At 40.5% G+C, this 22480-nt stretch overlaps 1 protein-coding gene across 2 annotated transcripts in view; it reads left to right on the top strand.

Moving 5' to 3' along the window:
• The first annotated feature begins 4154 nt into the window (after positions 1-4154).
• LOC134358736 (leucine-rich repeat-containing protein 27-like) overlaps positions 4155-22480 on the top strand; it is a 72518-nt gene continuing 54192 nt past the window's right edge. Inside the window, exons 1-4 of one of the 2 annotated variants that reach the window (XM_063071195.1) lie at positions 4155-4302; positions 4952-5082; positions 17191-17249; positions 19241-19399. In XM_063071195.1, coding sequence (XP_062927265.1) covers positions 4177-4302; positions 4952-5082; positions 17191-17249; positions 19241-19399 — 475 coding nt within the window. In that variant the 5' untranslated portion in view covers positions 4155-4176. The remainder of the gene's footprint in view (positions 4303-4951; positions 5083-17190; positions 17250-19240; positions 19400-22480) is intronic. The other variant, XM_063071196.1, reaches the window with a different exon arrangement.

The following is a 22480-nucleotide window of genomic DNA, read 5'->3' as shown; positions in this document are numbered from 1 at the left end:
CAATACATAAAATTACTATAAGTTACAGTAAGAAATATTAACAAATGGTGTAAAAAGACAGCAAAATAGTGAGATAGTCTTCATGTTTCATGCACTGCTTAAAAATCTGATGGTGGAGGAGAAGAAACTGTTACCAAAATATTGAGAGTGTATCCTCAGCCTCCTGTACCTTCTCCTTAGCAATAATAAGAAGAGGGCCTGTTCTCGATGGTGAGGGTCCTTAATGATGGATGTCACCTTCTTCAGGCGCTGTCTTTTGAAGATGTCCATGATGGTGGAGAGGCTAATGCTCATGATGGAGCTTGCTGAGCTTACAATCCTCTGCAGTCACTTTTTTCGATCCTGTACATTGCAGCATCCATACCAGGCAGTGAATTAAGCAGTCAGAATCTCTCCACAGTACATCTGCAGAAACTAGCTGAGTTCTTTGATGACATAACAAATCTCCTCAAACCCCCAATGAAGTGTAGCTGCTGATATGCCTTCTTCATGATTGCATCAATGTGTTCGACCAAGGGTATATCCTCTGAGATGTTGACACCCAGAATAGATCCTCTGAAATATTGATGCCCAAGAACTTTAAGCTGCTCCCTCTTTCCACTGCTGACCCTTCACTGAGTTTCAGACATATATTAAGAAAGTCAAATTGATGTTTGAGCAACTCTGACATAATGGTATTTATTTAGTACAGAATCAAACAGTTATCATGGATAAAATCACTAAACACAAAAGACAGCTGAGCCATACTTAAAAGAGAAAGTGGTTCTTTGTCGATGTTAACTGACTCAACCTAATAGGAGTGTGAACAGAGCCACCTTTTGGTAGAGAAAACTATGACTACATAGATACTGAAAGGCTTGAAGACAAGTGATTCCTGAATGCAAAGAAATAAACTTTCAATTTAGGCACATTTCTAGCAGTCTGTAGCATTTTCATAAGTAATACTTGAATAAAACTTAAAAAATTGTTTTCCCCAGTATTACCTTTTATAGAACAATTAGCTTTAGAATTAGGGTTTTATTCAATACATTTTCCTTATGCTTTTATTTTATTCTTTGTCCAAACTCAAAGATTGTATAAATATCGTGAATTATTCAAGAAAGTGCATGTTATTTTCTCTTTTAGCCACGGTTATAAGATGTCCTACTTTTGCTTCTAATAAATCTTCAATGACAACCCTTCCTATTTAAATAAGTGATTTTTTTTGTTGATATAGAATCATTGCATCAATTTGAGATACTCCTAATATCCTGGCTGAGATTGATGGTGTTAAAGCTAGATATGATTCTTAATCTATTACTGGATAATAAATCTAAAGACCAGATCAGGCTCTCCTCAGATTATGAATATCTAATTTATGGTTCCCTACCCATACCAGTGAGTTCCCTAAATATTATTAAATTCAAATGAATTTACTGGCTCTAGTGTATCATTTGAAAAAAGCTTGTATACACAAATTGCAACTAATTAGGAAAGCAACAGTAAGTTATTCTTTACTGCTAAGGAAATCAAATGCAAAAGTAGAGAAGTTTTGCTTCAGCTGTGGGGGTCATGGGTGAGATCACTTCTGGAGAGCTGTGTACCATATTGTTCTCCTTGTTTATGGAAGAATGTTAGTGCATTTGATAGATTTCGGAGAAGGTTTACTACATTAATCATCTGCAGTGGACAAGTTGTCTTATAAGCAATGATTAGATGGGCTAAACTGGTATCCGCTGCACTTTAAAAGAGTAGGAGGCGACTTAATTGAAACTGTTAAGTTCCTGAGGGACTTTGACAATGTGGCGAGGGAGAAAATGTGGGAACTCCAGACTAGAGGTCATTGTTTAAAAATAAGGAGCCATCAACTTAAGATGGATATAAGGTACTATTTTTTTCTCTGAAGGCAAGGCATATTCAAAAATCTCTTCCTCATAGGATAATAGAAACAGAATATTTTTATGGCAGAGGTAGATAGATACTGGGAAAGCAAAGGGGCCCATTATTACAAGGAAACGACAGGGCCAAATTGATCTTACAGTTAAATTAAATGGAAAGTTTTAATAAATGGCAGAAACTTAATGGTAGAATCTTATTATCAAGCCGGGCGAGCTTAATGGGTCAAGTGACCTATTCCTGGTCCCAATTTGTATATTCATATGGCAGTTGCATAACTTCAGTTCAGTTAATTAAATAAATCTGGAATGAACTGCTATTAACTGGAAAAGCAGCCACTTAATGTAAAAGCAAAGACTGCTCACTAATGGCTTTTATAGAATAAAATCTACAGTCTGGCAACCCAGTCTGGCCTGTGACTCCAGACAAACAATACCAGGAAAGGACAAATGCCTAGTGGTGACATAAAGTACTCTTTCAAAACAGCAGGTCCTTTCTCAGAAGAAAGGGAAGAAAAGAAAGGAGAAAACAAAACAAGCAAGCTGAGCCAGTATCCCAGAAGGATGACTGAAATCAATGTAGCAAATTTCAGAGTTCAGTATTGAGTTCAAAGGCTGAAACATGTCCACTCGGAAGATAGAGTGTTGATCCTTGTTGAAATAGTGCAGACCACAGACTGATAGTCGGAGTCCGATGGGGAGTAAAAGGGGCAGGCATTAGGAAACTCAGTGTTGTCCTTGCAAACTGAATGCAAGTGTTACACGAAGCAATCACAAATCTGCATTTGGTTTGGGTACACCAAAGTAGATTGGAAGAGGTATACATTCTGAATAGTGGGAGAAGGTTGAAGGACAAGCATTGCAGCTCCTTTGGTTGCAGAGGAAAGTGCCATAAAAAGAGTGGTTGGTAGGAAGAAAAGAGTGGATCAGTGAGTCATAATGGGAATTGTCCCTGCGAAAAAGGGAACTGTGTCTGGTGGTGGAATCTTTCTGAGTGTGGCATAAATTGCAGTGAATAGTAAAAGGAAAGCCATAGTGCAAGAAGCAGGAAGACATTTTAGACGCACTTGTGCAGAAAGTCTCATTATTAGGATATATGTAATGGAGATGGAGTAACTAGGAAAATGGAGTGGAGTCCATACAGGAAGCAGGGTGGGAGGAGGGGAAGTCAAGACACCTGTTGGAGTCAATAAGTTTGTAACGGATGCGAGTAGCCAGTCTACCTCTTGAGATGGAGACACAGAGATCCAGCAAAGAAAGACAGATTGACCATGTTAAGGGGAGGGCCTCATGGAAATTTACACCAAAATTAAAGAGATCTGTTGAAAACTGCATGTACGGAAGGCGCACCCATTGAGTTGGATAATGAGTTGAGGGAGTAAGGCTGGGTATAGACTGCTCTACGTATCCCATTAAAAAATGGACAGAGCTTATGTGAGTCCCATAGATATATCTTTGATTTGGAGAGAGTGGACAGAGTAGAAGAAAAAGTTGTGGATGTTCAGTAAGGCAAATGAGTATGCTGGTGGTGGGAACTGGTTGGGCCTCTGCTGAAGTAAGAAGCTTAGAGCCTTCGGACCACATTGATTTGGGATGAAAGTGTAAAGATGAGTCAGTAGGACCAGGGAATTCAAAATGGTAAAGATAATGAGGGGCATCACGTGTCACAGATGCAATGTGAAGAGATTAGAGTAGGGACAAAAGCTTTGTGACCAGGTGGGAAGAAATAAGCTTGATGGGGCCACAGCTGGCTGAAACAGGAAGTCTACAAGAATAGTTTTGCTTTGGTATTTTGATGAAAATCGTTGAAACAGGTTACACATTAAGATGGCTGAGTTTGGAGGTTGCTTGTAATGGGATCACTATCTGGAAAAAAACACGTTGATTTTGGGTTGCAGGTCATGTTCCAGAGAGAAGTACAAGTGTTGGAAGAGCTGGATTCATTCTCCACAAGGTAGAGATGAGTCTGTCATACACCACCACCCCCGAAACTAGAGAAAGTAAGAAGGTTCAGGTAGAATTATTCTGTGTTTCATCACAAGCATGTGATAGGCTCCGGGACGTTTCTACTGCGAATAAAATGCTGTATAAAATGAAGTGAGTTGTTGGTGATTTCACAGGTCCACAATCTTATCACACAGGTATGATCAAAACACAACTCGCAAATGTATTGCCTTCAGTGCCGGTGCCTGATGAATCATGGCCGTGAGTCGTAATTACGTCACACGTCCGGTTGTCATGGATACGCGGGGCGCTCGGTTGTGGACAGCGGCTGGAGCGGGAATTGCTGTGGCCTAGCTCAATGGGCAGTGAGGGTGCGGCAGTGTCCTCGTCTACTGGCTCAAGCTCCGTTGGGGAAATGGTTGATTTAGCTGGTCGGGGGCTGAAGCAGGTGCCTGAACACGTTCTCGAAAGGACTGGGTTGGAGGTAAGGCCACTGATGAACTAGTGCCTGCATCCGGCGGGCGAGGATCAACGCTGCTGAAGTTGGGGCTCTGAGCTTTCCTCGTTCAGTCCCACTTGTTGAATTTTAAATATTCGGCGTGTCACTGGAAAGAGGAACAATCGTGCTCTTAAACATCTTGCTCATTCAAGCTATTTAGCCTGGGAAAAGCTGTTTTGTCAATAAGTTAACCGACTCTTTGTGGAAGTGTAGGAAACCTGGTTCCTGGTCCAAACATTTATTTCTTACCCAAGTTGGTTTCCAATTGTTGCTTCTTCGTTCTTGTTTTATGAAGGCTCTTCCATAAGCCACCAATTTGAGTTTATGAACTTTTTTAAAGATACTAAGATGTTATTTGGAAGAACATTATTCCTGCCTATCTAGGCTACTATTTATCTGTCAAATAGCTTCATCAAGAAAATTATGTGGTCATTAGTCCAGTCCCCTGTGGTAATTACAAAGCACAAATTGACTTTCATATTTTCTACCTGACAACAGTGAGTGCATTTCGTGAGTATTTAATTGACTGTAAAGAGTTTTGAGACAACTGAGTTATTAAAAGTTCCTTACAAGTATTTTTCTTAGCATTTCTTGTCATACCTAGTCGTTGACTGATTTTTTTTTTCCCCAATAGTATTTATATTTGGAAGGAAATGTTATATCTGAACTTTCTGAAGACTTCTTTCATCGATTACCACATCTTATCTGGTTGGATTTACGAAACAATAAACTCACAAGCCTTCCTCTTTCAATTGGGGATCACAGGTTTGCTAATTATTTTTCTGTATTGTTATGTGTGCCCTTGTACTTATTTTCTTTTGTACCATTACTAGCATTCAAGCAAAGGCATGCAGCGTGCATTGGAAAATTAAAAAAATATTGTCTGTTTAGTTTCCTGACATGGGTATCGTGAGGCAATACCCTCAAAATGCTGCAGCAACTCAGTAGGTCAGATCAGGCAGCATCTATGGAGGGAGATGAACATTCAATATTTTCAGGCCAAGACCCTTATCAGGACTGCAAAGGAAGAAGGCAGAAGAGAAGTGGGTGGGTAATGGGAAGGGAAGGAGCACAAGCTGACAGGAGATAAGTTAATTCAGATGACGGGGTGAGTATAGCAGAAGGGTGGGGAAGGAGGTTAAGAAAAAGAATGGTGTAAGAAGCTGAGAGGTAATACGTGAAAGCGGCAAAGAGTTGAGGAAGGAGTCTGATAGAGGACGGAACACCATGGAATGAAGGGATGGAGGTAGGAAACTAGAGGGAGGAAGATAAAAGGTGATGGTCAGGTGATGAGGACATCATTAAGTGCTTGCCTAAATGATATCTAGGTTTTGTTGTATGAAGGCATGGACCACCACATTTGTTGAAGTATCCTGAATGGAGTTGGACATTACTACTCTGATCAATAAACGCTCCCTCTTCAGCCTTCAGGCTTTGCTCTGAGAAGCTTTTACACTGATGTCTTGGGGCTGTGATTATTGACCTCAAACAATCATATCAATTTCCTTTTTGCAGCATAAAACTCCAACCACTGGAGTGTTTTGGCTTTTGCACACATTGACTTCATTTTTGGGTATCCAGGGAATCTTGATGTGTCAGGGCTCCTTGATATCACACTTGATCAAATGCTGCTTTGTAGGATGGTCACTTTCACTCAGCTCATTATTTGGAATTTAATTCTCTGGTCTATTTTTCTATCAAGACTGATTTAATGTCTACACTGGAGTGGCCTTGGCAAAACCTCAACTGGGCAGCGATAAATTATTTATTAGTAAGTTTGTGTAGCTTATTAATGACACCTTGTATCCCTTAATTTATGACTGAATAGGTCGTCAATTAGCTAGTTTATCTTTGTCCTGAATTGAAGTGACCATGATGTACCCGAGTAGCTTTGCACATTGTCATGCTTATATTTGTGATTATTTTCAATTTGTCTAGCACAATTTTTTCATATTTTAACCCATGAGAGCTGAATTTTATTATGTGTATTCTCATGAATAATCTTCATTTAATCTTCATACTCATTGCTCTTTTTAACTGCTCTTTGTTTTGGACAAGTTAATGTGATTTTCTCCGAATGCAAAATGCCACCATTTATTGCCATTTTGGTCAATCGGAGCATATGGTAACTGAACATTAATCAATCAGCAACCAGCTATTAAGACTCATTACTCAGCTGTTTGTCATACAGTGCAAGGCAAGAACAAGGCCTTTGGTCCACAATGTCTGCACTTGCCATGATATCAATCTAAACTGTTCCCATTTATCTACACATGTTTGTATACCTCTATTCTCAGCCTGTTCAGATATCTGTGTAAAATGTCACATTTTGTATCTGCTGCTACCAACTCCTCTGGCAGTGTATTTTAAGTACATACCACTTTCTATGTACAAAAAAAATGGCTTGTACATCTTTGAAGATCCCCCTCTCATCTTAAGCCTTTCCACCTGTTTGACCTATCTGTGGTACATGATCTTTTCTATCCCATCCATTATTGCCATTTTCAGTGAGCTATAGACATACACCTCATGATCTGTGTTTTTAAGAAGGACGACTTGTCCCTCATGTCTCCTTTGAAATTGCTTCCTTTCTCGTTAAATGCATGCCCTCTAGTATTAGACATTTCAACCCTGGGAGAAAGATGCTGTCTGCCCAATCTATCTATTTCTCTCAATCTTATACACCTCTATCTGATCTCCCCCCAGCATCTGCCACGCCAGGAAAAACAACCCAAGTTTGCCAACCTCTCGTTGTGGCATATGCCGTCTCATCCAGGCAGCATCCTGCTAAACATCAAGTTTTATAAAGCTGCAACATAACTTCCTGATTTTTTGAACATAGCAGCTCAACTAATAAAAACAAGCATGTCATATGCCTTCTTAACCACCCTATCAACCTGTGTAGTCACCTTCAAGGAGCTATGCACTTGGACCCCAAGATCCCGCTAATCAACACTGTTAAGGGTCTTGTGCTTAACAGTGTACTGTCTCTTTACATTTGACCTAATTAGGTGCAACACATCACATTTGACTGTGTTAAACTCCATCTGCCATTTTTCCACCCACATCTGCAACTGGTTCATATCCTGCTATATTCTTTGCAAGACTTCTACGGTATTCACAACACCATCAATCTTTGTATCATCTGCAAACTTACTAACCTATGTATCTACATTTTCATGTAGGTTATTTACCGTATATAAATCACAAACAGCAGAGGCCACTAATCGCAGACCTCACAGCTAGAATAAGTCCCATTGATCACTAGCCACTGTCTTCTATGGGTAAGCCAGTTCTGAATCCAAACGGCCAATCCACCATTGATCCCGTGCGTTTTAATCTTCTGGATGAGCCTCCGATGAGGGACCTTGACAAACTCCTTACTAAAATCCACGTAAACAACATCCATAGCTTCATCTTCATCAATCATCCTTGTCACCTCAACAGAAAACTCAATCAAAATAGTAAGACATGACTTGCCCCGCACAAAGCCTTGCTGGCTCTCCCTAATTAGATCATGGTTTTCCAAATCTTATCACTAAGAATTGGCTCACCAGTCCATTGTTTCCAGGATTATCCCAAGTTCCCTTCTTGAATAATGGAATAACATTACCTGTGATCTCTTAGGATGAACTTGATTTTGTATAAAATATACACTCTAGTCTTTAAACCTGTTTTCTTTTCATAAGACAAACGATCAGAATTAGGCCATTCAGTCCATCAAGTCTGCTCCACCATACCATCATGGCAGAACCCGGATATCAGGAAACTGTCGATTTTCACATTAATTATACCCACGGTCTTGGCCTCCACAGCTGTCTGTGGCAGAGCATTCCACAGATTCTCTATTCCCTGGCACCACAGGAAACATCCTCTCCACATCCATTTTTTTTAGTCCTTTCAACATATGGTAGTTTTCAATGAGATTCGCCCTACATTCTTCTAAATTTTAGTGAGTACAGGCCCGAAGCTGCCAAATGCTCCTCGTATGTTAACCTCTTCCTCGTGAACCTCCTGCGGACTCCCTCCAATGACGACACATCCTTTATGAGATATGGGACCCAAAACTGTTGACAGTACTCCTAGTGTGGCCTGACTAGTGTCTTATAATAAAAGTCTTATCATTATCTCTTTGTTTTGATATTTTATTCCCCTTGAAATGAATGCCAACATTGCATTTGCAGACATCCCACCTCTCCCGGAAGTTCCGGGAGTCTCCCGCGTATCGATAGTGGCTCCCTGACGCCCGGAAATTATATACAATATCCCAGAAATAGATTTTTTTGAGAGGTAGAGGGAGAGCAAGCATCCTAATTAGTCTCTCTTCGTGCTAAGAGTGGTCCCCAACCACCCGGCCGCGAGGAAACAATATGATTTGGTGATATGAAACGATATGAGTCAGCTGCACCTTTCCTCATTCCCTGTCACTCGCTGCTGAATTTTAACGCGCGCGAGGTCATCAGTGACCCAAGACATGCAAAGGTTGTGCTACCTCCCTGAAATGAGTTTTTGCAGGGTGGGATGTCTGCATTTGCCACCTTCACTACATTTGTGAATGTCCCCGGTGAATCATCCATGTCAGCATGGGAAAAAGATCAACTTCTCGAGCTTGCAAATGACGGCGGGCTGAAAAGTATGTTTGACATAATATCTCTGCCGGCATTCTGGATCAAAGTCAAGGTTGAATATCCTGAGATAGCCACGAAGGCACTGCAAACGATGCTTCCATTTCCAACGTATTTCTGCAAAGCGGAGTTTTCTGTGATGAATGCAACGAAAACTAAATTGCGGAATAGACTGGACATAAAGAACCCCCTTCGAGTATAGCTGTCTCCCATCACCTCTGGATAGGACCGTGTTGTTGCAGGAAAACAAGCCCAGGGCTCCCACTGATTCAGCCATAATTGGTGTGTTGCAATGATTTTATATGTTCATACGAGGAAAATATGTGCTGTGTGTTTAATATCCAAACGTTACTTAAAATGTTATGACATGGTCCCCACCTCTGGGCCGCGAAGAATACAGCGGTGGGCGGAACGCACCCAGCACATCTTTAAGAAAAATGCCGAAATAAACAAGCTAATTAATTAGGTGCCGCCGGGCAGGTAAATGTCGGCCCAGATCAGAGGCGATTGCCGATTGCATCGTCTCTGATCTGGGCGAACATTTACGTGCCAGGCGGCACCCAATCAATTAGCTTGTTTATTTCTGCTTTTTTCTTAAAGATGTGCTGGGTGTGTTCTGGCTATCGCTGTACCTCTGCATTCTTCATGGCCCGGAGGTTTGGGACCACTGTTATAATTGACTTATCACTGCATTCATGCGAGGAAAATATGCGCTGTGTGTTTAATATTAAATTTGTTAGATAAACCCCTTTAGAAACAAAATTGAGTGTATTAGCCATTTACAAGAGACTTACAGTTGACTTATCACCTATATTCCAGTCTCGTTTAACACCCAGCACTGCCCCCCCCCTCCCCCGGGTTGGCTGGTCGGAGAAAGTATTGTCAATATTAAACCGGTACGCGGTGCAAAAAAGGTTGGGGACCCCTGATTTAAACTAGCTGGCTAGCTGCCAAGGAGCTACGCTATTGATGTCCTACATGATGAGGCCAAACTCCCTGTCGACTTGCTTAAAGTTGTAATAGAATAAACATGATAATATAATATAAGTACATATTTTAATGTCACATTTGCTGTATATACCCAACTTGGTTTACAGATTAGGCAAAATCACTAAACAAAGTATTACATACGCCCTTGGAGGTCGACGGGGGGTGCGGTGGCGGTGACATGAGGTTGCAGGGGGCGGGGGTGCTACCTCCCTGAAATGGTTGTGCTACCTCCCTGAAATGAGTTTTTGCAGGGTGGGATGTCTGCATTTGCTGCCTTCACTACAGATTCGACCTGTAAATTAACCTTCTGGGAGTCTTGCATGAGGTTTCTTAAGTCCCTTTGCACCTCTGATGTTTGAATTTTCTCCCCATTTAGATAAAGTCTGCACTTTTGGTTCTTTTACCCAAATGCATTATCATACAGTTCCCAGCACTATATTTCATCTGCCCCTTTTTTGCCCATTCTTCCAATTTGACTAAATCCTGCTGCAATCGCATTGCTTTCTCAGCACTGCCTACCCATTTTCCTATCTTTGCATCATCTGCAAACTTTGCCACAAAGCCATTAATTTCATTACCTGAATCACTGATAAACAATGTGAAAAGTAGCGGTCCCAGTGCTGACCTCTGAGGAACACCACTAGTCACTGGCAGCCAACCAGAAAAGGTATCCTTTATTCCCACTCGTTCCCTCCTGCTTGTCAGCTGTTTCTCTAACCATGCCAGTATCTTTCCTGTAATGCCATGGTATTTTATCTTGTTAAGCAGCCTCATTTGTGGCACCTTATCAAATGCCTTCTGAAAATCCAAGTAAATAACATCCACTGCCTCTCCTTTGTCCACCCTGCTTGTAACTTTCTTGAAGAACTCTGACAGATTTGTCAGACTAGATTTCCCTTTACAGAAACCATATTGACTTTGACATATTTTATCCTTCGTCTCCAAATACCCCAAAACCTCATCCTTAATAATGGACTACCAACACCTTCCCAGCCACTCTGGTGAGGATAACTAGCTTAAATTTTCCTTTCTTTTGCCTTCCTTCCTTCCTTAAAGACTGGAGTGACATTTGCAATTTTCCAGTCCTCCAGAACCATTCCAGTATCAAGTGATCAGAGCCAATGCATCTGCTATCTCTTCAGCAACCTCTCTCAGGACTCTGGCTTGTAGTCTGTCTGGTCCAGATGACTTATCCACCTTAAGACCTTTCAGTTTGCCCAACACTTTTTCCTTTGTAATGGCAATGGCACTCACTCTTGCTCACTGACACTCATGGACATTTGGAATACTGCTAGTGTCTTCCACAGTGAAGATTGATGCAAAGCAATTACTAAGTTCATCCGCCATTTCTTTGTCTGACATTACTACCTCAACAGCATAATCTACCGGTGGTCCAATATCAATTCTCACCTCCCTTTTACTCTTTATATAACTGAAAAAACTTTTAGTATCCTGCTTTATATTATTGGCTTGTTTGCCCTGATATTTCATCTTTTCCATTCTTATGGCCTTTTTCATTGCCTTTTGTTGGATTTAAAAAACTTTCCACTCATTTTTCCTTTATTATATGCCCTTCGCTTGGCTTTTATGCAGTCCTTAACTTCCCTTGTCGGTCACGGTTGCTTACCCCTGCTATTTGAGAACGACTTCTTCAGTGTGTATCTGTGCCTTGTGAACTATTCCCAGAAACTTCAGCCACCTCTGCTCTGCCATCATCTCTGTCAGTATCCCTCTCCAATCCAACTGGGCAAGCTCCTCTCTCGTGCCTCTGTAATTCCCTTTATTCCATTGCAATACTGATACATCTGACTTGTGCTTCTGCCTCTCAAATTGAATATGAATTCAATCATATTATAGAAACATAGAAAATAGGTGCAGGAGTAGGCCATTCGGCCCTTCGAGCCTGCACCGCCATTTATTATGATCATGGCTGATCATCCAACTCAGAACCCCGCCCCAGCCTTCCCTCCATACCCCCTGACCCCCGTAGCCACAAGTGCCATATCTAACTCCCTCTTAAATATAGCCAATGAACTGGCCTCAACAGTTTCCTGTGGCAGAGAATTCCACAGATTCACCACTCTCTGTGTGAAGAAGTTTTTCCTAATCTCGGTCCTAAAAGGCTTCCCCTCTATCCTCAAACTGTGGCCCCTCGTTCTGGACTTCCCCAACATCGGGAACAATCTTCCTGCATCTAGCCTGTCCAATCCCTTTAGGATCTTATACGTTTCAATCAGATCCCCCCTCAATCTTCTAAATTCCAACGAGTACAAGCCCAGTTCATCCAGTCTTTCTTCATATGAAAGTCCTGCCATCCCAAGAATCAATCTGGTGAACCTTCTTTGTACTCCCTCTATGGCAAAGATGTCTTTACTCAGATTAGGGGACCAAAACTGCACACAATACTCCAGGTGTGGTCTCACCAAGGCCTTGTACAACTGCAGTAGTACCTCCCTGCTCCTGTACTCGAATCCTCTCGCTATAAATGCCAGCATACCATTCGCCTTTTTCACCGCCTGCTGTACCTGCATGGCCACTTTCAATGACTGGTGTATAATGACACCCAGGTCTCGTTGCACCTCCCCTTTTCCTAATCGGCCACCATTCAGATAATAATCTGTTTTCCTATTTTTGCCACCAAAGTGGATAACTTCACATTTATCCACATTAAATTGCATCTGCCATGAATTTTCCCACTCACTCAACCTATCCAAGTCACCCTGCATCCTCTTAGCATCCTCCTCACTGCTAACACTGCCACCCAGCTTCGTGTCATCCACAAACTGGGAGATGCTGCATTTACTTCCCTCATCCAAGTCATTAATATATATTGTAAACAACTGGGGTCCCAGCACTGAGCCTTGCGGTACCCCACTAGTCACCACCTGCCATTCTGAAAAGGTCCCGTTTATTCCCACTCTTTGCTTCCTGTCTGCTAACCAATTCACCACCCACACCAATACCTTACCCCCAAGACCGTGTGCTTTAAGTTTGCACACTAATCTCCTGTGTGGGACCTTGTCAAAAGCCTTTTGAAAATCCAAATATACCACATCCACTGGTTCTCCCCTATCCACTCTACTAGTTACATCCTCAAAAAATTCTATGAGATTCGTCAGACATGATTTTCCTTTCACAAATCCATGCTGACTTTGTCCGATCATTTCACCGCTTTCCAAATGTGCTGTTATCACATCCTTGATAATTTTCCCCACCACCGACGTTAGGCTAACCGGTCTATAATTCCCCGGTTTCTCTCTCCCTCCTTTTTTAAAAAAAGTGGGGTTACATTAGCCACCCTCCAATCCTCAGGAACTAGTCCAGAATCTAACGAGTTTTGAAAAATTATCACTTATGCATCCACTATTTCTTGGGCTACTTCCTTAAGCACTCTAGGATGCAGACCATCTGGCCCCGGGGATTTATCTGCCTTCAATCCCTTCAATTTACCTAACACCACTTCCCTACTAACATGTATTTCGCTCAGTTCCTCCATCTCACTGGACCCTCTGTCCCTTACTATTTCTGGAAGATTATTTATGTCCTCCTTAGTGAAGACAGAACCAAAGTAATTATTCAATTGGTCTGCCATGTCCTTGCTCCCCATAATCAATTCACCTGTTTCTGTCTGTAGGGGACCTACATTTGTCTTTACCAGTCTTTTCCTTTTTACATATCTATAAAAGCTTTTACAGTCCGTTTTTATGTTCCCTGCCAGTTTTCTCTCATAATCTTTTTTCCCCTTCCTAATTAAGCCCTTTGTCCTCCTCTGCTGAATTCTGAATTTCTCCCAGTCCTCAGGTGAGCCACTTTCTCTGGCTAATTTGTATGCCTCTTCTTTGGAATTGATACTATCCCTAATTTCTCTTGTCAGCCACGGGTGCACTACCTTCCTTGATTTATTCTTTTGCCAAACTGGGATGAACAATTGTTGTAGTTCATCCATGCAACCTTTAAATGCTTGCCATTGCATATCCACCGTCAATCCTTTAAGTGTCATTTGCCAGTCTATCTTAGCTAATTCACGTCTCATACCTTCAAAGTTACCCCTCTTTAAGTTCAGAACCTTTGTTTCTGAATTAACTATGATCACTGTCTCCTAAGGGTTCCTTTACCTTATGCTCCCTAATAAAATCTGGATTATTACACAACACCCAATCTAAGATAACCTTTCCCTGACTAGGCTCAAGCACAAGCTGCTCTAACAAGCCATCTCATAGGCATTCAACAAATTCTCTATCTTGCGATCCATCACCAAACTGACTTTCCCAATCCCCTTGTGTATTCAAGTCCATCTTGACATTACCCTTATTACCTGCCCTTTCCAGCTCCCTTTGCAATCTCAACCCCACATCTTGGCTACTATTTGGAGGCCTATATATGATTCCCATAATGTTTTTTTTTTACCCTTGCTGTTTCTTACCTTTACCCAAAAGATTTGACATTCTTTGACCCTATGTCACCTCTTTCTAAAGATGATTCCATCTCTTACCAAAAGAGTCACACCACCGCCTATGCCTTCCTGTCTGTCCTTTCGATACACAGTATATCCTTTGATATTAAGCTCCCAACTATGACCTTTCAGCCGCAACTCAGTGATGCCCACAGTGTCATACCAACCAATCTCTAATTGCACCAGAAGTTTATCCACCTTATTCCGAATACTACATGCATTTAAATACAGCACTTTCTGTTCTGCATTCTTCACCCTTTTGAATTTTGCCTCTGTGGTCCAATTTAACTCTTTGCACTGTCTGCATTTGTACCCAATCATTGGCTTGTCTTTCCTTATATTCATATTACGCCCACCATCTACTTGTAAACCTGTTGGCTCATCCTCAGCTTGATCATACTGGTTCCAATCCCCCTGCCATATTAGTTTAAACCACTCCCAACAGCTCTAGCAAACCTACCCACAAGGATATTGGTCCCCCTTGGATTCAAGTGCAACCCATCCTTTTTGTACAGGTCACATCTGCCCCAGAAGAAGTCCCAATGATCCAGAAATCTGAATCCCGGCTCCCTGCTCCAATTCTTCAGTCATGTATTTATCTGTCACTTCCTTCTATTCCTATCACCTCTGTCAGGAATCATCCTCACTCTAGGATTACATCACCAGGATTACTGAAATTAACCTGTAAAACATTGCCCACCACTCTCCTTACCTCACCCTGCATTATAACCGCTCCGTTTCCTACCAGTGTCAACTGTCTGAATTCCCTTCCTAAGTAAATCTTAAGTTGGTTCAAAACTCGACTGCTAGTATCAAATAATAGATGTAGACAGAGACATACTTTATTGATCCCGAGGGAAATTGAGTTTTGTTACAGCTGCAGCAACCAAGAATAGAGCATAAATATAGAAATACAAAAACCACAAACAATCAAACAACAATACGCAAACTATGCCAGATGGAAATAAGTCCAGGACCAGCCTATTGGCTCAGGGTGTCTGACCCTTCTCGGGAGGAGCTGCAAAGTTCGATACCTGTGTCTCATTGTATCTCCTGGTTGCCAACCTATTGAATTGTTATATAAACACTTCATCAAGACCTCAATCCATTTTAGAACTAGATATTATATGCTCATGTATGACATTTGTTTTTAATCTTTGAATCTTTAATATCCCACAACTTCAAATTAGCCTTTTAGTGATGGAACCTTTAACTGCAGTCTGGAAATTTACTTCCTTGCCCTTTCCAGCTTGCTATCTCTTCTTTCCATGTTTTTAAAAAAATCTTTAATCAGAATCAGGTTTATTATCACCGGCATGTGATGAGAAATTTGTTAACTTAGCAGCAATTCAATGCAATACATAATATAGAAGAGAAAAAATAAAAACAAAAGTAAATCTTGTTCAGTATGCTTTATACGGTATATGTATATTGAATAGATTAAATATTGTACAATAAACAGAAATACTATATATTTTTTTTAGAAACTGAGGTAGTGTCCAAGGGTTCAATGTCCATTTAGGAATCAGATGGCAGAAGGGAAGAAGCTGTTCCTGAATTGCTGAGTGTGTGCCTTCAGGCTTCTGTACCACCTACCTGATTAGTGAGAAAAGTGCATGCCCTGGGGGCTGGGGTCCTTAATAATGGACGCTGCCTTTCTGAGACACTGCTCCCTGAGGATGTCCTGGGTACTTGGTAGGCTAGTACCCAAGATGAAGCCGACTAAATTTACAAGCTTCTACAGCTTCTTTCAGTCCTGTGCAGTAGTCCTCCCATACCAGAGAGTGATGCAGCCTGTCAGAATGCTCTCCATGGTACATCTATAGAAGTTTTTGAGTGTATTTGTTGACATACCAAATCTCTTCAAACTCCTAATGAAGTACAGTTGCTGTCTTGCCTTCTTTATAACTACATCGATATGTTGGGACCAGGTTAGGTCCTCAGAGATCTTGACACACAGGAACCTGAAACTACTCACCCTCTCCACTTCTGATCCCTCTATGAGGATTGGTATGCGTTCCTTCGTCTTACCCTTCCCGAAGTCCACAATCAGCTCTTTCGTCTTACTGAAATTGAATGCCAGGTTTTTGCTGTGGCACCACTCCACTAGTTGGCATTTCTCACTCCTGTACGGCCCCTTGTCACCACCTGAGATTCTACCAACAACGGTTATATTGTCAGCAAATTTATAGATGGTATTTGAGCTATGCCTAGCCACACAGTCATGGGTATATAGAGAGTAGAGCAGTGGTGCACCAGTGTTGATCGTTAGGGAGGAGGAGATATTACCACCAATCCACACAGATTGTGGTTTTCCGGTTAGAAAGCCAAGGATTCAATTGCAGAGGAAGGTACAGAGGCCCAGGTTCTACAGCTTCTCAATCAGGATTGTGGGAATGATGGTATTAAATGCTGAGCTATAGTCGATGAACAGCATCCTGACATAGGTGTTTGTGTTGTCCAGGTGGTCTAAAGCCACATGGAGTGCCATTGAGATTGTGACTGCCGTTGACCTATTGTGGCAATAGGCAAATTGCAACGGGTCCAGTCTTTGCTGAGGCAGGAGTTATGTCGAGTCATGACCAATCTCTCAAAGCATTTCATATCTGTAAATGTGAGTGCTACTGGGCGATAGTCATTAAGGCAGCTCACATTATTCTTCTTAGGCACTGGTATATTATTGCCTTTTTGTGGTATATTTTCTGAGAATCCATTTTTACCATTATAATCTATCCTGGAACATATTATTGTTGAGTTAGTTTATTAATGTTACTGTTACCTTGTATTTTGATATTTTTCTAACAGATGCCTTAAAACACTGCTTCTTGAAGGAAATCCTATACGAAAGCTGCCAGTGGAACTCGGTTAGTTTGGAATTCTAATTCTACTGGTTGATTTATTATTTTGTTTGTATGTTAATGTTAAAAATACAAACCTATGAAAGAAAACAACAGAAATAATTAGCCAAACCAATCAAAGGCGCAAGTCTTTTGTGTAACACTTCTGGGCAAGTTTGTATTTCATCTCTAATTGATTACATTATTGGAGGTCACTGGTTCACTGCATCTTAGCAAATATGAAGTTATTTTCCCTCGTTTTTGCCCATCTTCTGCCAAACAATTGCTTTTTAACTCTGAGTTTATACCTCTTGTTATGTTGTTTTTGAGCCTTTTCCATTTTACAGCCCAAATTTTACAACGGTAACAATAATGAAGGCGTTGATTGAGTTGAGTTCATTATCTTAGAAGTTGCAATATTCACTAATGAAGATGCAATGTTTTCTATTTCCAACTCCCAAGAAAATTAAGCATCTTTTACAGGTATACGGTGATATTCAGCAACATTTTTGCTACTGAAGTATTTGACAAGATGATATCCAGTGGAGGGTCTAACTACCTACATGTTATATTCAAAGGCATTAATGCCAGATTCTCCTAAGTTACCACATGGGGGAGTGGAATAGTCAATGTTGGCCAAGAACTGAAGTGAACAAGTTACATAAATACTATATAAGAGCAGGTTATTCCATTTAGCAAGATGCCTCCTAAATGCCTGAAACACTTCACCAACTAGGATGTCAGACCCCAGGAGCATGTCAGAATACTTGCCTGGATGGCATTCAAGAAGTAGAACTCTTTCTCTAGCAAAATAAGCCACTTGATTGCAGCCTCATTCACCACCCCGAAACAATCAGTCCTTCTGCCACTGTAGCTGCAGTTTACACTCATTAGCCACTTTATTTGGTAGACCTGTACACCTGCTTATTAATGCTAATCAGCCGATCTTGTAACAGCAACTCAATGCATAAAAGCATGTAGACATGGTCAATAGGTTCAGTTGTTCTTCAGACCAAACATCAGAATGGGGAAGAAATATAATTCAAGTGATTTTTGACTGTGGAATGATTGTTAGTACCAGGTGAGGTGGTTTGAGTGTCTCAGAAATTGCTGATCTCCTGGGGTTTGCATGCAGAATATTCCTTAGAGTTTACAGGGAATGCTGTGAAAAACAAAATAAAATCCAGTGAGCGGATTTTTTGTGGGGGACAGAAAAACTTTTGTTAATGAGAGGGGAGAATGGCCAGACTGGTTCAAGTGGACAGGAATTGTGACAGTAACTCAAATAACCGAACATTATAGTAGTGATGTGCAGAAGAGCATCTCTGTACACACAACCTGTTGAAATTTGAAGTAGATGGTCTACAGCAGCAGATTCCAAGAACATACACTCAGTGACTACTTTATTGGGAATGTCCTGTACCTAATAAAGTGGCCATTGAGTGAATGTGTTACAAAGTGCACTGCATTGACTGGCTAGGGTTCCTTTCAAAGCAACTCCCAAACACAAGAAAAGGAGTAAAACTGCAGAACGATTCCACTTTCCACAAATGCTGCTTGACTGGCTGAGTTCTTCCAGTACTTCTGTTTTTGTCGTAAACCCAAGATTTCTAACACCAAGAAAGAAAGGTAACGATCATATGAATGTGTGAAAGTTCCCTTCTAAGTTGCATACTACCCTGTCTTTAAGTATATAGCATTTCTTCATTGCTGTTGGGTCTCCTTACCAAAGAGTACTGTGGGAGTGTCTTTACTTGCAGGATTACAACAGCTCATGGATTGCAGAATATGAAGAAGAATATCAAGAATATCAACATCACTGCCACAACATTGAGGGCAGTTCGGAATATACATTCATTGCTGGTCTTTCCAATGAACCCAGTATCCCATTTAAAATAGTAATAAAACTTGTTTTGATAATATTTAGCAGTTTGAGAAATAATGTATTTAAGCATTTCACATACTTTAGGAATTGTAATAATTATGTAGCTTAGTGATCTAACCTAATTTTTCCCTAGGCAATGTGATCTCATTGAAGGCCCTTAATCTTAGAAAGTGTCCAATTGAGTTTCCTCCTGATGGTGTTCTGCATCAAGGATTGGCAACCATTCTGACCTTCCTCAGAAAGCCTAGGGCAACAGAAGCAGAGCATACAGCAGAATCTGCATGTGATACAGGTATAAATTTTTTTAAAAAAAACATCGTCCTCAATATAAAAACTATTGTACATGAGCAATGTCTAAATGTCAGTTGAATGTTTGTATTTATTATTGCTTGGCTATTTTCATATGGATCTACATTTAAGTTTTTAATGGGTTGCCTTAATTTGTGGTGCTGAGTTTACTTGTGCAAAACATATTAAAATTTATAAATTTATTTAATTAATTTCTAAAGAAGGTCTATGCAGAAAATAAATTGTAACATGATGCTCTGCACATGATGTCTAGAATATTGTACTGCAAATGAACCATGAACCTCATACCTTTTAAAATATGCATCAGAAAGAAGAAAGATGCTGTTGCCTTATTCTGCCTTGCTTTGAATTGGCAGGGGAAGCAAATATTTAACAGATGGTTCTGCTAAGCCTCAATCTATTTGTTCATATCTGGGCTAAAAATTAATATTAAACAGAAGCTAATATACATTATGTAGAAAAGCATTTTGTAACACTAATTGATATATTCGTTATTTTCAAAGATCAATGCAACAAATTATTTCAAAATCTCTATTGAATTTTTCTGAGTATATACATGAGTTTGTGTACTGTAAATGAACTACTCAATTGTGCAAAATTCTGACACATCAGTGTAAAGTGGTAGTAACTAGTTGAACTGTAGACCAAAATAACTTATAGAGTTAAAGACCATGGTAACAGATCATTCAGCCCATCATGTTCATGCCAACTTGTGGTCAACCATTTTCCAGAATTTGACCCAATCCTTCTATGCCTGGGCAATTTGTGATACAACGACTATGCTTCTGTGCTCTCTCTCATGCTGTGCATTTCAGGTACTCACCACTGATTGGAAAAAGTTTATAATCAGACTGCCTCAATCACTTACCACTTAAACTAAATCTATATACTCTAATTTTAATCTACTCTGTCTTTGCCCCTCATAACCTAATATGCCTGAATCTTTTGTGGTCATCTACTGTATCCAGTACTCCTGATGAGGCCTTCTTTTACATTGATAAGACCCAATATAGATCAAGGGACCACTTCGTTGAGCACCTCTGCTTCATCCGCAAAAAGTTTTGTTTCCTGGTTGCCAAGCATTTCAATTCCTATCCCCACTCCCATTCCAACATGTAAGTCCACTGCCTCCTCTTCTACCCTGATGAAGCCAGTCTGAGGTTGGAGGAGCAACAGCTCATTTTCTGTCTAGGTAACTTCCAATCTGATGGCATGAGCACTGATTTCTCTAACTTCTGGTAATTTTCCCCTCCCCCTTCCCTCTTGTTCAGTTCCCCACTCTTGCCTCTTACCTCTTCTCATCACCTGCCTATCACATATCCCTGGTACCCCTCCTTCTTCCCTTTCTCCAATGATCCACTCTCTCTCCTATCAGATTATATCTTCTCCAGCCGTTTGCTTCATCACTTCCCAGCTTCTTACTTCATTTTCCCCCTATCTTGAACAGTCCTAGCTGGCAAGATGGTGTTCTCACAGAATTTGATATAGTCTGTGATACAATCATTTATTTTATTAATGTCCTCCCTGTGTGGCTCACATAACACATCCCAGTCTGTCCTCACAAAGCATTCCTGCAGTGTCTCATTAACATCCTGTGTCCACCTCCTTACAATCCTTGTTGACACAGGCTTCAGCTGTCCTCTGGACAGTCTGCAGAGCTATCACATCTTTCTGTTAATGTGGTGATCAGAACTAAGCACTGTACTCCTGCTGTGGGCTGACCAATGTTTTATAAAGTTGAACCATAATCCTCCCTGACCTTGGATACAATATCTCAACCGAAGAAGACCAATATTTCATAATCTGCTATCTACCCTCACTGCTACTTACTAGGATCTTGGGACTTGTATGCTATCCTTTTGTTCCTCAGTACTCTCTAAGATGTCTTCATGGTGTATATCCTATGTACATGGAGAAGTTGATATGAATATTGATGTCACGTACATGGAGATGTTAATGTGGAAAAAATTGTTAACAGTATAGTTAACACAATCAAGGTCTTCCCTAAAGAAATAACCTTATTTAAAAATCAGAATTGACTACTGCTTGTGGGTCTTTGGCAACATCGCCGACTATTATTGTTAGTCTGGAGCCTCCATGTTTGTGTTTCTAATATGAACAGTATCTCAGTGTTGATTTTAATATATGCACTGCTTTATGAATTAGATTAAAACAGTATTTTGGGCATTAATTCTGGAAATGCCAGGTTTTAGTTTTATTGCTAGTTACATACCTGCTTCAAAATTTTCATCCCTAATCTAATTGTGCTGTTTTGCTTTGCTGAGACACAGCAGAGGGGGGAGAAAAACAACCTCAGAAGTCGCCGTTCTGCTCAGAAAACAATGAAGCTTCATGAATCTTTTGGTCCCTCCTGCTATCTGTCCCTACTGCTCTCCTCCCTCTCCCACATTTTCATTAGTTTCTTATGAGCCTTACTTCAAGGCATTTACTGTGAAGGGAACCAGACATTTCAGATCCTTAAGTTCAAGAAGAATACTCTGTTTCACAGTTCTGGATGGGATGAAAATATGTCAAAAAATTACCTGAGTTCTTTTATTTGGAGGATTGCATTTCAAATGAAAACCGAACCTTTCCCAAAATATCAGAATAAGATTCTGAGTCATTGCTGTGTTTGAAAGGAAAACATTTTCTGATAGGCAAAGAATAGAAATAAATCATGTCTGTAGTGCCTCTTGCATATTAAGTTTAGGTTGAGAAGAGATAAATAACCAGGTAGTTTAAACACTGATTTTTCCTTTGCCTGAAGCCAAATGTTTGAATCATAAAGGAAAACAGTAGGTGTCAATGGGGAAAGCAGAGCATCCTCAAAGGATGAGGCAGCAACCATTTACTCAACTTTATCCTTGCTGAACGACCTCATTTGGTATGATGAAATAGTTTGTTGCACCCAGCATTACTTTTTTATAAAATGCTTTAAAATAATGACAGTGAATCAACAATATACTATGTTGTTCATGGAGACAAAAACATATTCAAATTAAGATCTTTGTCACAGAGATTTTGCTGGAGAATAATACAGTAATACTTGACAAGCTGTTTTTCT

This window comes from Mobula hypostoma, chromosome 19, assembly GCF_963921235.1.
Source record: "Mobula hypostoma chromosome 19, sMobHyp1.1, whole genome shotgun sequence".
NCBI lineage: Eukaryota > Metazoa > Chordata > Chondrichthyes > Myliobatiformes > Myliobatidae > Mobula > Mobula hypostoma.
This window is presented reverse-complemented; position numbering and strand designations above follow the sequence as displayed.